We start from the raw sequence: 16,866 nt of genomic DNA on the forward strand, positions 1-16,866 counted from the left end.
TGTCCATCTCTCATCCAATGTCGTTGAATTGCGTCGTTAAAGGCTCTTATAACGGAATTGGTTTCCTACCAAGGAAACGGACTCGGGAGTTATATATAATATTAAATGTAGTGTAAATTGCTATAGAATGATATCATCTTAATATATTGATATATTATTAGGTAGTGTTCTATTATTATTAGGTAATGGTACTTCCTAATTTTCTAAGTCATCTAATGTGCAATATCTATTATGTATTAATAAGTACAAGTAAGTATAAAATACCTTAACACAATAAATAGTTATAAGTGTTAAGCAGCTGTGCTTATATAATGTATTTATACATTTTTGTTCACCATGCATATATACATGAACCATTCTTTTTGTTCCTTCAGTGTGTTTTTCCTCTATTGTTTTCATTAGTCTCATTATAATTATGCAAGCATCTGTATATCATCTACCACAGAAATAGATCCGTAAAACAGTGGAAGTGAACATGTTTCTTCAGTCGAGGTGGCGGACTATACGTACCCATAGTAATCATATCGCATAAGATAATACTTTAAATAACTGGTTTCCATACCATATGCTTTAAAATCGAAATAAATCAGCTCCTATACAGAAGTTACATCAGTAGGATTATCAAGCAACTTGCGTACCGAATACTCTCTCAAATTTACTCGGATCATGCGTAGAACTAATGTTGTGCATGTCTGAGTACCTAAAATGTTCATTTTAAGGATTTTCGTACCGCGTATATCGCTATTAAGTCCAGAGGTCTCCAACTAAAGCCGCTAAAAAGTTAAAAACTAATGAGCTAATTAAAACCATAATATTATATTAGCATATAGGAACTCTGACACTGATACGATGTTAAGAGTGTGTGCATGTCTTAACTTGTCTAAGAACCTTTATATTTTAGAAGAATCTTATCTGCATATAGTTGCACATTTGTCGTTCTTAGAATTAAAAAAACTCTTGAATTTATTAATTTCCTGTTATTTCAAAAGGGAAGCATATCGTTTGTATCGTCTTACAAAAGTAAAGTCTGCTTGTCTCACCGCAGTAATACCGAACATGAGTTGGTCGATGGTTAAGGAAAAAATATGAAAACTAAGTCCTCATTTTCACTTGCGTTATGTCAATAGCTCAAAGAAAAGCGGATATAAAATATCTTGTTTCAATTTTATGAAGAAAGGTTCTTTGATGACTTCGTATGAACGAAAATATGAACATTATTTTTCTTTGTAAGGCCTTTCATGGAATGTAATTTTTGGATAGTGTGGTTACCTTGCATAGTCATTAAGCGATTATTTGGCATAATGGATTTTCTAAATGCAATACAATATCAAACATTTGCATGAAATTGAAAAGAATATCAGTTGATTTAATTTTCAGACAATCCTGTTTAAGTTGTTGGTAAAACAAAATATCGATTTTAGAAGCAAATATCGGCTGTCGAATTCCTTACTTACTTTAATGAAATATTTTATCTTGATCCTTACACATAAGATGTCAGAAAAATGGCAATTTTGTGGTTAATAGGTGACTCGCTATGGGAATCCGGGGCAAATGAAAACCATATCGGGTGAACCCCACTCGAGCGGGGTTCCGACTCAGTCACGCGCTACAATGGTGAATTACATGCTTGTGTCACAGAGGCATTTATAGATAATGTCAACGAGTAGTGTAGTAGCTTGAGCACGCATGGTGTAAACAGGTTTTAAATTTATTATAAGTATTTCAATACACGAAATAAGGTTCAAACACATGGTTTATGAAATACAATAAATATTGAAACGCTAATTACTGATTGGAGAAATGTTTATAAAAAGACAATGTAAAATGTCGTCTTTGTAGCAAAATTTACATTAAAGATGTTATGAGTTTAAAATAAAACTAAGTAAATTATGTATTTCTCCTTTGAAATTGATCAAATTGCTTTGTGTCTTTATATCCATGCATTTACAAATGCATGACGTAATAAATGTCACACATCTCAAAACGCAAAACAACAGTTGTTCAGGCACTACGGAATATGATTGCCTCTTACACAATACAGTGAACATAAATGCTAAGTAATACTAATATTGATATAGTGGCGGAAAACGCGTGATGATTCAAATGAAGTAAACATTCTCAACTTTTAATGAGCAAATTATGTGGAGACAGTCATCGCCTATTTGAATGATACAGATATATTTATATATTGTTGAATATAGTCAGTTCCCAGGGTCGGCGCACGGTGCTCTTGAGTTCTAAATACTGTAGACGCTCAGAGTATTTCTTAGTATCATGAACGATACCACTCAAACATAATTATTGTTGTGTTTTAATTTCTCACACAACTATTTGCAATTCTTCATTACTAAATGTTATCGTATGTCTCAATTACGGATTCCAAGTTAAACATATTTTGCGTTTCAAGCGCTTTGCAGATCAGCGTCCCTATTTGTATAACTAACAACTTTGATATTGTTTTTTTATCCTGCTATCGCCCTTTCTGATAACCGGATGAAGGCCTATCGGAAACAATTATTGATACCCTAGCAACACCGCACGTGTGGCGTATGCATATGAGTTTAATATGACAATGTGATCTAACTTCCGCATAATTCATTGTTTCTTTCAACAGCTTTTGTAAATGGATCGATGGATTGAAAGCACTATTCGGTTAACAATATAATTACTTCTTTCAAACGACGGCATGGTGGAAGTTCAATAAGTGTGAACCTGAGAAGCTTGCCTCTCTTTGGTTATTACACAATTGAAGCCGGAAAATTGGTGCAAATTATAAAACTGCATCAACCAATGAAAATCAAAACGGAAATATCAAATGGTATTGCGCCGTCACCTTTTGTAACTCATTATATAGCCAACTTAGTCGTAAGCTTATCATTATTTTAGCAGATATATTGTAAATTGAAATATTAAGGTATTCTTCGTTGTAAAAACATCTCAAATTGCTCCTTTATCAACGAAATGAGATTTAAATTCAATACTTAAAACAATACTAGCTCGACCTACGCTGTTTTATATAACTTAAGATCCTACGCAAATTAACTTTAATTTTTTAACCAAATTCAAAGTTGACAGTATCTTTGAAATGTTTTTGATACCGTTCTTAGAATGTCTTTTTGCCTTATGAAGCCTGTTGTAGGCTGGTTATATCAAGTTATTTGTAATATGGTTGTGTAAGTGTTGTTCATTTAAGATTTTGAACATTGTACGTTACTATCATAAGCGTGATCTTCATCTGTTTCAAGGAAAATAGTCGCTACATGCTTTTGTTTTCTTCAAATCAGACAAGGATAACCACGAATTTCTTAAAATGATATAATCTTCCTGTAGATCAGCTTACTCAACGAGCTTGTGATCTAAAGACTAATGCAAATTACCGCTTATCTATTCGAATACCAAGGTGAATTCTTCACTACCATGCGGAAAAAACAAGCAGATCATCTTATGAAACGAGGTGACTGTTCAACGAGCCATACGAATTACCGCTTATAAATTCAACATGCCCGGCTGTCTTTTTTTAGAGTCATTCGTGGACGATCATACCATTGCTGGTATGTTAATCACACGGTGGGTAAATGTGTAGCATTTTGGAATACTATTTTATATAAAACTGAATTGTGCATTAGGAAGTAAGTGCATAGTTTATTTTGTGTTCTTTCAATGAACGTTCAAACAAAGAAATCAAAACGAATTTGTGTCTGTTTGCAGTAATGTATTACTGTTTAGAATATTATATATAAATTATTTTTACGCAAACTTAAACAGGGTTTTGTAAATTAAACTGTTGGCAATGTGGTTACGTGCTTCATAGTAATGCAAAATCGCACCCGAGCATTTATTCTGCATGAACGCCCGACATATACGGATCAGTCATTGAGTAATCACATGCATCTTAAGATTTTCCATGAGGCTAATGTCATGGGAATTGTATCGGAACATTGTAAGAATAGTTCCAGGAGTGTGATTCTCGTGAATAAATGAACTTTTTGGAAGATCAAATCATTAGCATTGAACGTTTCGTTATTATAGTTTGCCAAATATATTCATATAGTGTCGTGATATATGCAATTGTTTGTATATCAATACACAAATGTTAACATGATCATATGTAAGCAATAAATGCCACCCAGACCATAAGTCTTATATTGGTGTCTTACCTTCCATCAGCATATCGCCAAAGTTAAGTTCAATGTTCCAATGTTTTCTTTTTCACAATTCATAGCATTTGATACGATTCAAATGCAGCTGTTCAAAGAAGACATCATGCGCTATTTAAATATAAACAGATGAAATAATTCGACATTATTCAGGGAAGACTCATGCTTTGGCGTCAGAATGGGACGCAACTTCGAGGCTCAACTTTTAACATGTGTCTCCTCACCAATAACATAAATGTATACGGTTTAAATGCGGTCAGAGTAGTATGTAAAATCCTTAATTGATATTTGGCTATATTTTGTCAGAAATGTTGAGATGAGCAATCTCACCCCCATAAACCGCCACGTGTAAATATTACATATATATAATTAGGAATAACGTGCTTTTTGTGTTGTTGTTTTTTTATGTTTGACCTGATTCTTTGAAGAAAGGCTTTAAATGTGCACACAAGTGGTTCGAAACAACAAATGCCCGCCATTGCAAGAGTTCACGTCTTAGCTTTGTGCTACATACTATATTTATTGAAAGAAAACATAATTGTAACACTCGATTTAGTATTGTTGTTGTGGAATGTTTAAACGTTAATCTTGTTGGCTCTTTTGACCATGGTTGGTCTATCTTTTTTTCAATTTAGGCTTGTCAGATATACACTAAACGGCGTTTCTTAGTTCTTAGTTAAGGCAGATTTCAATGAAATACTGAATTTTAAAGCGCTCTCTCTAATTTGGAATCACATGTTAAGCGATGATTGCATACAAAATTTAAAAAGTCATGCCAAGTATAATAGTGCCTTTTAACCATAACATTCGGTTCGTCATTGTGTGTTCCAAATCAATATTTCAAAAGATCGTTCCCAAATAAGAAACAAAGAATAAACTGTGGCCCAGACATTTGATACAGCTCTTTTTGCGGGGCCAGCTGGTTTCACAAAAGAAAAGGCGATCCGAGGTTCGTTCACTGATCATATTGATCAATGATAACATTACCATAATTCAATTCGTCGTGAGAAACTTTGTAAATAGACATTGCTTTGTCTGGTAGATGAGCCGAATATATATCTGATTAGGTTGATAAAGGAACAACTCAACGTTTTACAACGAAAACGAGCTTAATTTATATACATTAGTATACATAATACTAAAAACTGTCTAAGTGTTAATTTAAGATTTGAAGAATTTAACATCATTATAGCAAAGCGTGATCTTCGTCTGTGTCAAGGGCAATCGTCGACAATTTAAATGTTTTGTTAAAATTAGTGAAAGAAAAGTATCCAGTTACTTAAGATGATGTAAACATCCTGTAATTTGTCGTACAAAATGAGATATGTTCAACGAGCTATGCAAAATATCGCTGATACATTCAATATGCGAGTAATTCTGTAGTATATTGGAATACTTGTTGGAAATCTCGTTTCAGTATTTTTGCTTGGGAAGGGTTAGACGTTACTCTTGTTAGCATTTTTGTCCAAGTATTCCATGTTTGGTGTTTCTTTCTTTCAATTTAGGCCTGTAAGGTAAACACTATACAGCGTTTCTTAGTACTTAGTTTAGGCAGTTTTTCACATGATGAAATACTGATTTTAAAATGCCCTCTCTAATTTCGAATCCCATGTAAAGCTATGATTGTGTATAATTCTGAAAAGTCCCGCTAGGTATAATAGTGCCTTATAACCATACAATTCCGGTCCATAATTGTCTGCAAATCAATGTTTCAAAAGATTGTTGCCATATAAGGAACAAAGAATAAACTGTGGTTTAGAAATTTGATACAGCTCTTTTAATGAGGTCTAGCTGGTTTCACAAAAGAAAACCTGATTTGAGGTTCGTGAATTGATAACATTGATCTACAATTACATTACCATAATTCAATATAATTGGCAGCAGAATAAATAAAATGGTGTCTTTATTCATCGTTTGTAAATGGAAAATACTTCTTTCTTACGACATTTTGGTGGAGCTTAAAAGTCTATAGCTTTCAAAAAGTGGGAAATTTAGAAGCCTGCCCCTCTATGGTTATAAGACCATCATGGATGCCGGGGAAATCGATGACCAAATTTTCAAACTCCAACCACCAATGAAAATTAAAACGGAAATACCCGATTATTCTACACAGTCACTTTTTTTCTAAAAAATTATATAACCAAAAAGTCCAAACTTTTATCATCATTTAAGCAGACAAAAAGAAATTCAAATATTAAGCTCTTCTTCGATGTAAAACACACGCGTTTAATCGTTCCTTAATCAACCTTATCAGATTTAAAATACAATGCTAAAAGAATACGAGCTCGACCTCCTGGGGTTTAATTGCCTTACGTGCTTACGCATGTTTCCTTTGTGTATACTTTAAATTGCAAATTGACAGTATCTTTTGAAATGTTTAAGATACCGGACTAAAATAATTGTTAACCTTATGAAACGTGTGGTAGTCTCTTAATATGAAATATTTTGTAATGCTTTTGTAAAAGTGTTAATTGAAGTTTCGATTAATGAAACATTACTTTCGTTATAACAAAGCCTGATCTTCCTCTTTGTCAAAGGCATTCGTCGAAGAAAATCTTCAAAGCCACCTGCTGATACATCATTATTTGGTATATTTATTTCACTACGGTGTTCCAAATTAATCTTTGCTATAGAAACTGCAATTCTAATCACACACGATAGTAAACTGCACCTTCATGTTGTTTTCTATTTCATTAGTAATCTGCTATTTAGTATTCACTTTTTATGATGATGACACAAAAAAATTGGTGTGTCACAAGAATTCTTGAAAATACACTTTAAAATATGTTTCTGAATTGCCAGCAAGAGCACCTGTCACCACTGTTATTATATGGATAAAAACTATATTTACAACAAATAAACCAGGTCTAGACATACCGAACCAAAGCATAGTTGACAATTTTGAAGTTAGTGCAGAATAACAAAGCCTATGCCTCCTATTACCCATATAACCTTATACCACAGGCATAAAATATTTAATCAAGCAAATACAAGACACAAAGCACACGGACTTGTTTCATTATGATTGTGCAATGTCGTATTGTTAGCCTTGACAATTTATTTGGTCGATTCCGTTGCTGTAATCAGTCTTATCTAAAATAGGAATAACATTTCGCAATATAACGGAGGATTAAGACAATTTTGTGTTTTGTAGTTACATAATACCAACGAAAAGTATATAAGTGAGTACATGATTTTCATTTTTATATTAACATAGGTCACCGAGTGTAAGTTATTTACGTTGAGACTATTGGATAGCACAATTAAATGCTGGCATAATATGTGATATTTCGGTAAGTTTATGACATTGCTTTTTACCTACAATATTATCCATGGTTTATCAAAAAAGACATCTATTGATATATAGCTGACTTTATGTTACAAAATATGGTCAATGGTATTAAAACTAACCTAAGATTATGCGAAAATATCGACGTTGCAACATTTTTAATCATATAATTTTGCTTTATTTTCGGGGATATTTGAACTTACAGTGACATGTCGAGAAACCATGATATATTGCTGTAAAATTAAAGCTTGTAGCACAGCTTTAAATGTTCTAAATGTTTAAATATGTATTTTTGTTTACTCATGCAAACAGTCACCCGAAGATATATTCAAACTTTCGGTTAAGCTTCTTGCATGAACACGACAATATTTAATCCTGAATAAACTTTGAAGAATTAATAACGAACACGTACATTTGGTAATCTGATAAACTAGGTTTTAAATTGCTGTTTTAATGCATGTTTCCAATGTCTGTAACGTTTAAAACCAGACAACTAGTTGCCTAATCAAACAGATCATGTCTGTAAGATGCAATCATTATCCGTATATTTTAAGTGCATTGGGCTGCCAGGCAGTAATTGGCTTCAAATCTTCATAATAGCCCCCCTTCATACTCGATACTCATATTTTGATGATTTGGTATGATAATTACATTTAATGATTTTTGTTTAAGTATTTTGTTCCAATCTCTTTGTTTGCTATTTCTATAGGCATTTGTAATCTCACGAGAACGTATTGATTTACCTTTTTCATCAAGCAAATTATACCCACAAAACGGTCAAAGCACTGTGATTGCATATCGCTTGTGAATGCCGTATTGTATTATACATTTAAAATAATTCTTTATGTTCATAACTTAAACCACCGAGAGCGTTTTATCTTTGTTGAGATAAAACTTGGAGAACAAAATGATTAGCTATCATGTAAGGTGCATAGCGGCTAATACATGTTTTTGAAAATAAGATTTTCTCTTTATAAAACACAGAATACATATTTTGTTATACCGAAATAACCTAGCGTGATATATTATTAAAGCAACACAGTGACTGGTTCAGATATCATATTTTGAACTTACATCCTGTTCTGCCAGTCTTTATTGTTTTTAATACTCTACGTAGCAAATTATGTTTCGAGCAATTTTTAGTATTGGATAGAAATATATCATTTTATCAGCGTGCTGCTTGAAACATAACCACTCCGGCTAACATATAAGACAATTCCAATATATTTTATATTTTATCACTCAACACAATTCGGACACGCAGTCAACCCATCATCTAAAGTATTAATGTCATTCAATATAAAGTTTTAGCAATCTTAAACATTGCCACTTCTGTGTAAAAAACTAATTTAGTAAGAACTTAATTAAATAGGAGTTCCGCTTTATAACTCCATTTATGCAAATATTACTGCTACAAGGGAAGCAAAGTTCATTTTTAAAGTGACATTCTTATTCAAAATCATCACATACGCATGCAAAACAAACATAATTTTTGACTGCTAAACGCTTAACTTCTTACTAAATAATGCATTTATGGAAAATATTAATGACTTATAACAAGATTTGTAACCATGTATTTAATAGCAGAAAGCGCAAACATATTAAATGATTGGTGAATGCTAAAATATTTACTGTGATCTACTATAGTCTCATAAGGTAGAAATACCGTGTTTTATGCTCATTTCTTTCAAATTAAACTGGGTATCCTTCATAAGATCCATTGTTTTCGACATGTAGTCATCCTTTTTGAAATATTAAAACAATATTTTTAATTGTGGTAAATCTTATCTGGGAGTAAGAGTGCATCTTTAACGGGTCGGACATATTAAAACCAATCATAACAAGCGCTCTTAGTCTAACGTGATTTATTGGTAAACACCGAAAACGTACGATCAGAAATAACTTTGAATCTTCTCCTATCTACAAAAGGGTCACATCTGATCAATAACAGAAATACAACTGTGTTCACATTATGACTCCTGTCGCCCACAGAACCCACTAAAATAGAACAAGCTTCGACTTCGTCTACTTCGAATATGCGAGCAGGACCAGGTTTACCAGCGGCAAATGACTGACTTAACATGGTCCAAGTGGCACCGCCATCAAAAGTCACCTTTACAATCTCCGATGGGAGGACCGAAAACAGGGTCTCTCTCGTCCCTATTACCAACACCTATTCCCAAGTATTCACAGCACTGTATTCCACCAGGTCGAAACAAATGAGAGTAGTCTCAACGACTATCACCAACCAATCAGAAACCAACGTGAACTATCGACGTAAAAATGTGGTATATCTTTCACCACATGTGCTTGTGCAGTGTATGTTGTTCAGAATGCCAAGAAGTCCGGGAAGGACTATCTCAGAGATGTCCAGCAGAGGAAGTAAAATACCATAACAGTCCACTTTAATGATTCACCTTCTTCCGATATGGTCCGCTTCTTCATACTTGAGATCGTACATAAACACGTCTAGTGCAATAATGGTACTGCTTAAGACTACGTTTTGAAATTGACTTTTGACGTTGAGTACGACGTCCACGACATTGTCGTCACGCCTAGCCCATTTTTCTATAACATTCAAAATGGCTGTGGCCATAATTTAGAACATAACTGGTGTTTTATTTAGATTTACAACTAACAATAGCTTATAAACATAACTAGGTGTAAATCTCTGTTTTCGGGTCATGTAGTGTTTTAATAAATATTTAAAACAGATATCTAAATTCTAATTTTTGTGGAATCTTCCGAGTAACACTCTATAAACACCAAAGGACGTGGAGAATTTGATAAGCATAAAGTGGGCGGAAAGTTGCCATATAAGTATTTCAGTGAGCCCTTTGAACAGAATATTTATTTTCTATGTTTTAATTAATTTTATATTTACGAAACAATTGTGCATTTTCACAAATGTTGTTACATCTGATATATGTACACGCATACATATGCAGTGCGTTAGCTTCATGTGCATCCAATTGTTTTTTAGTTTTCTTCTGAAAGATGTGCAACAACAGGGTAACATAAATTATTTTAACCCACTCGATGTCTGAAATACACATTGTTGTACTGGTTTTTTTTACAGATCGTGAAAAACGGAAACTAACCCTGCCAGACACAGTAGCCATTATCTGCACAAGTTATTCCGTCTGCTGGTCCGCAGCCCAGATAAAAGGGGACGGTAAGTATAAAACATGTATATCGTCGTCTTTAGTGTGTTTTAAAAGGGCTGTTTTGATAAGACACTTACATACAAGACAAAGGCCATACGGAGGGGTATAAACAAATCTTATTTTGAAAAGGGTAGTTTTCACCGAACTGGGATAGCCTAATAACAATCCTACGAAAACTCATGCATATATTCATAATATAATTTCAGTATATAAACATACACATAACCGTATTTTCGGTTAAATTTCAGTCAACAACGAAAAAAATAAACAGGAAGAAAAAATATATTTCCTCATATATCTTGATTATGTGAATTCAAACAAATAGTATGACCTTTAACCTTTTAAACATATGTATGGATGTTTAAGAAACTTTTTTAGTCTGAAGTGCCTGTTGAATAGAAAATAATATTTGGGTATTTTTCGCAAAATATATAAAACGGTCGAATCACATTTCGGACAGAAAGTATTTTCAATATATATTTGAAAAAATAAGATCCAATTATAATTGAAAATGAGTGTTTCTTTTCTTGATTTTACTTAAAGAATTATTTGAACGTATCGGTAAATATTTCTACCAATCTTGGCATTTAGTTCGTAGCATAAACTTTTTCCTTTTTCCAGATAAACATAATACTTACATTGATTTTGACATCTTCTTCAGGGTTTCCGCAGTTTCTGTTGTTAATGTAAATGAGTTCACCATGAATTCATCGGGCAAACAAAAAGGCGTTAAACATTGTTTCTTCACCAAGGCAAAAACAGTCGCATCTATATGTATAGTGCTAAACATCATTTTGGCGATTTCTTTTCTCCTAATAACAATAGCATGGTTTGTTCAAAGAACATCTTTAAATGTTCCTCATGTGAGCTCAATGTGCATACCTTGTGAAGACCTTGAGGATAGTGCTATCAAAATCACGAGTCTTGCAGATGTGGCTGATATTTCCAGTGGGTCACAAGATGGTGTCTGCTATGGACCTTCAGGAATTATTGCTGCATATTTGTTACAAAAGGTAAGTAAACTAAAGTTAAAGTGATATCTATACTAAATACACCATACACACCCATTTACCCTGTTTGGAGGTCTGATAATTCTTTAGCTAAATGAATATAATTAGTATTGGTTTGACGGAGCCACTTTGCATGTATATTCCAGTGAGCCATCTTTGTTATACTCTCTTTATATAAGTTAAGTGAAGTGTTCAAGTAAAACCTAACGTTTACCTTTCAAAAGTAGGAATAATGAATTTGTTAGTTAAATGATTCTTGTAGACACAAATTACAGAAAATATATTTGAGGTAGTGTCTAATGTCCTTTCCTGATGACAATCAATCTGACAAACCAGCTTTTTAAGTTTACTTTGCTGATTGTTCATAGTTGGGCTTTCCATAAGGTACATTTTTTTCAAGACGATTCGGTCTAAAATTCATGAATACTCTTAATGTCGCTTTCAGGAAATGGCTGATCAATACTACAAATATAGCATGTCCAGTCAAAGTAAGTATATGTTTTACTTGGCAAACATGTACAACGAGAAAGAATTTTTACATTTTTACGAAAAAAGCTTATTACTACTATTTTATTAGTTTGATAAGCACATGGAGCTACAAAAGTTTGTAAGAACAGGACAGACAACTTATGATTTTTGCCTTTCTGCTATGCACTTTTACTTATATTGGACTGTTTTTGTAAGTTAAAAGTATTACCATTGCGCATTATGATTTTACCTCAACTCGTATTTCCGCAATGTATGACAAGTGAAATATTTTCGAAATTTATTTGCGTTGACATTGCGAATGCTTAGAGCAGCAGGAAACCCTTTTTATATTGTGCATTCACTTCAGTATATAAGAAGACAATTGACAAAAAATACATTAAATGCAGGTTTGCTTGACATAGTAGACGAGTATGCTGCATGTGAAAGAGAAACGAACAACAAGCAGCCCATTGCAAAAGTAATTGGAATTGTGAAGTTCAAGCCTTGCTTCATTATTCAGGGTAAGGCAAATCGACAAAATGAACGAATAGTTTAATTTATTAGTTAGCATCTAGCCCTTTAATAAGCATTCTATTTTATTTTCACTGAACCATAGATTCCGTTGGCCGTGTCTAGTAAAACAATGTCCATGAAGCCTAGATTCAAATACCTGTGTATGATGTTCCATATGAACAATTTAATTTTAAGGTCACGTCATGATCCTGTGGAACAAAAACGGCCGCACTTTTTCTGCAAATAACTTGATCCATTTGGAGCTCGAAGGCGAAATATTTGTCCGGCAGCCTGGTTACTACATTGTTTCTTCGCGACTAAATCTACGGCATCGAATGGAAACACTCGCGTTTAGAAATGAGACAAGACCAACAACCTTCAAGCACAGTGTAAATCTGCTCTCACACAAGTATGGAACAGTGGGCGTTTTAATGCAAACAGAGAGATCAATTGAAAGAAATGGTGTTAACTACACAAGTTTCTTGTCAGCGGTTTTCAAGTTGGAAAATACTGACAGGCTCTCTGTGTCTGTATCGCATCCGGAATTGTTAGATATTGACAATCCCAATGATGAATTTCTGGTGTACTACACTTATGATCTGCCTTACTAAGCTGATTATACAAATATATATACATGCATAATTGATATAGTACATTTCAATGTTTATTAATTTGCTTGTTTTTTACAATAGCAAATGGAATTGATGCATCATTGTATTTGTATTATAATGTTTTCTTGTTGTTTTTTTCTACAGACAATACTTTAGTGATGATAGTTCAATTATGTTAGGCAACGATGTCATATTGCTTTAACTTTGCTTATCATTTACTTGCTTTTACCAGTATTTATCTCAGATAGTACTACATCATTCATCATCATCATTTAAAACTGATATATAACAAAAGAAACATTATATGTAGTGTATTTAAATATAACAAGGAACAATTATAACATAAGTATACATACACAATCTAAACGAGGTAAAATACAAGCTTTTTTACTCTTCAAATGCCCTCATGTCTTGGTTATGGCACATGTATAGACTTAGACACTTTCGCAACATTCATAACTGTCCATGTAACCCACAACAATTCTCGACTTTGTTTTTGCCATCTTGCCTGGAACTTACTACCAAAATCAACCAGATAATTACCGTCACTCTTGTCTTTTAAACATGCTCTCAATAAAGACAACCCAGCTCTTTCGGAACAACTCAAAGTTGAATACAGAGATAACAGAGACTCAAAACCAACAACAATTATTCTGCTTTCTTTACGATTTTGTAGAATTTATGCTATCATATATTGATAAGGGACACTTTTTGATGACTTTCTTTATACATAGTCATGTTAATTTATAATCGTACCCATGTTTTTACCGAATATATATGAACATTAACATATCACTGATCAATTGCATAAAAAAATAATTTCTTTTTCGACGTAAGACAGTGGTGTGATTAAAATCAAGTGCAGGTAATATGTTGTTTGCATATTGTTTGTGAGTTTGGCAACGTAAAATTTAGAAGAGTCTCTCCAAACCTTGAATTTGAACAATAAGCTATAGAGTGGTTGCAATACGTTACTTGCTTCGATACATATTTAAGGCTTTGATAAATTTCATCATAAACCATCAACACATAACGAATATGGTAGTAAAGTTACACCTCATTTTGTAAACAACAGATGGACGATATCTGTCCAACGAAAAGCAACCCAAAACATCGATTGCTTGTTCAAGTCGTCATTTCTCAATGTAAAAAATAATTAAAGCTTATATATAAAGGTATGTGAATTTAAGAAACAATGAGATAGGGCACAACATTGGCCCATAAAATGAAAGCTTTGAACGCCTATAAGACCATAGTTACAGTGGTTACACTGGTTTATTATAAGGCGTGTATGCCTTGTGTAACAACCAGTTACATCGAACATTTTCAAGGTTGAACCTCAAAAGTCTAGTCTTCATGTCGACATCTTAGTTACAATGAGTTACAGCAAAGTTTTTGGAAAGTTCAAAAAAGTGATTTTTTTTCTTTCTCAAATATCGGGCTGGCGGTTACATTGGTTGAATTCGGTTACATCAGATTCACCGAAAATTTTCAAAGTTCAACATCAAAAACGTGTTTTCATGTCGACATCTTATCAGAGTTATGCAGTTACATTACTTACAATGAGTTACAGCAACCATTTTAAAAAGTTTGAGAAAATGTTGTTGTTTTTTCTATCTGAAATATCTGGTTACGCGGTTACATTGGTAACAACCGGGGAACATCGGGTACATCAAAAATTTCAAAGTTCAACATCAAAAATCGAGTTTCCTGGTCGACATCTGATCAGAGTTAAGTGGTTACAATAGTAACAATGAGTTACAGTAAAGTTTTTGAAATGTTTGAAAAAGTGTTGGTTTTTTCTATCTGAAATATCGGGTTACGCGGTTACATTGGTAACAACCGGTTACATCGGTTACATCTAAAATTGTCAAAGTTCAACATCAAAAATCGAGTTTTCATGTCGACATTTGATCAGAGTTATGCGGTTACAATTGTTACAATGAGTTACAGCAAAGTTTTTGATAATGTGTGTTTTTCTATGTCAAATAACGGGTTACGCGGTTACATTGGTTACAATAAGTTACAGCAAAGTTTTTAAAAAGTTTGGAAAAGTGTTGTTTTTCTATCTTAGGTATCGAGTTACGCGGTGTCATTGGTAACAACCGGTTATGTCGGTTACATCGAAAAAAAATAAAGTTCAACATCAAAAATCGAGTTTTCAGGTCGACATCTGATCAGAGTTATACGGTTACAATGGTTACAATGAGTTGCAGCAAAGTTTGAAAAAAAAAATCTATGTCAAATATCGGGTTACATGGTTAGATTGGTTACCACTGGTAATATCAGTTACATCGAAAATTGTCAAAGTTCAACATCAAAAATCGAGTTTACAGGTCGAATCTGATGAGAGTTATGCGGTTACAATAGTTACAATGAGTTACAGCAAAGTTTTTGAAAAGGTGTGTTTCTTCTATGTCAAATAACGGGTTACGCGGTTACAATGAGTTACAGCAAAGTTTTTAAAAAGTTTGGAAAAGTGTTGTTTTTCTATCTTAGATATCGAGTTACGCGGTGTCATTGGTAACAACCGGTTACGTCGGTTACATCGAAATAAATTAAAGTTCAACATCAAAAATCGAGTTTTCAGGTCGACATCTGATCAGAGTTATACGGTTACAATGGTTACAATGAGTTGCAGCAAACTTTGAAAAAAAAATTCTATATCAAATATCGGGTTACATGGTTACATTGGTTACAACTGGTAACATCAGTTACATCGTAAAAATTTCAAAGTTCAACATCAAAAATCGAGTTTACAGGTCGAATCTGATGAGAGTTATGCGGTTACAAAAGTTACAACAAAGTTTTTGGAAAGTGTTTTTTTTCTATCTGAAATATCGAGTTACGCGGTAACATTGGTTACAACCGGTTACATTTGTTATATTGAAAAAAATCAAAATTCAACATCAAAAATCGAGTTTTCTGGTCGAAATCTTATCAGAGTTATGCGGTTACATTTGTTACAATGAGTTTCAGCAAAGTTTTTGAAAAGTTTGAAAATCGATCTGCAATCATAAATAAAACCATTCATGAGAAACAAAAGCCGGTTCAACAACAGAAACTAATATTGCCAATTGTCTTGCGTTCATCGACAATTTTGCCCAAATCATGCGAATGAATATGTTAAAGTTTTAAACATGATTAACATTAACTTAAAGCGGGTAACCAGTCATCAAAATTAAACATAATGGCAAATGGCTCAATAAATTTACAAGGTTATTTGAATATCGGAAAACTTAATTAAATAAACCGCTGTATAACACGGAAAATTTTAAAGGATGTTCGGATTGGTAATTGTTTACATAAGGCCAGTTGTGCAAACAGAAGCGTCCTAAATGAATAACATGTTTTTGCCTCAAGTGTTTACAAATCAATACACGGTGCCATATTTTTCTATAAATTATGAAAAACGGTGTGAAATGTTTTATTGAAAATAAACAAATGAACCAAATACGGGTTTCTGTTTAAAAGAAACCATAACACTACAAACGAGGCGGCTGTACTGAATGCAATAAAGAATTCTGCACCATTATGATTTCAGTACACATAGAACATGAGAGTTATAGGTTGTGCATACGTTTTTCAGAATATAGCCCCAATTCATGATTATGATCTGTAATAAGTGGACATATTAAGAACGTCGTTCAA

At 33.1% G+C, this 16,866-nt stretch overlaps 1 protein-coding gene across 1 annotated transcript; it reads left to right on the forward strand.

Moving 5' to 3' along the window:
* The first annotated feature begins 10,536 nt into the window (after positions 1 to 10,536).
* Positions 10,537 to 16,627, forward strand: LOC128223934 (uncharacterized). The gene is made up of 5 exons (XM_052933423.1): positions 10,537 to 10,621; positions 11,563 to 11,626; positions 12,069 to 12,111; positions 12,499 to 12,612; positions 12,800 to 16,627. The coding sequence occupies exons 3-5, from the start codon at positions 12,072 to 12,074 to the stop codon at positions 13,213 to 13,215; spliced, it is 570 nt and encodes a 189-aa protein (XP_052789383.1). The 5' UTR covers positions 10,537 to 10,621; positions 11,563 to 11,626; positions 12,069 to 12,071; the 3' UTR covers positions 13,216 to 16,627.
* The last annotated feature ends 239 nt before the right edge of the window (positions 16,628 to 16,866 follow it).

Source organism: Mya arenaria, chromosome 17 (genome assembly GCF_026914265.1).
Source record: "Mya arenaria isolate MELC-2E11 chromosome 17, ASM2691426v1".
NCBI classification, from domain to species: Eukaryota; Metazoa; Mollusca; class Bivalvia; order Myida; family Myidae; genus Mya; species Mya arenaria.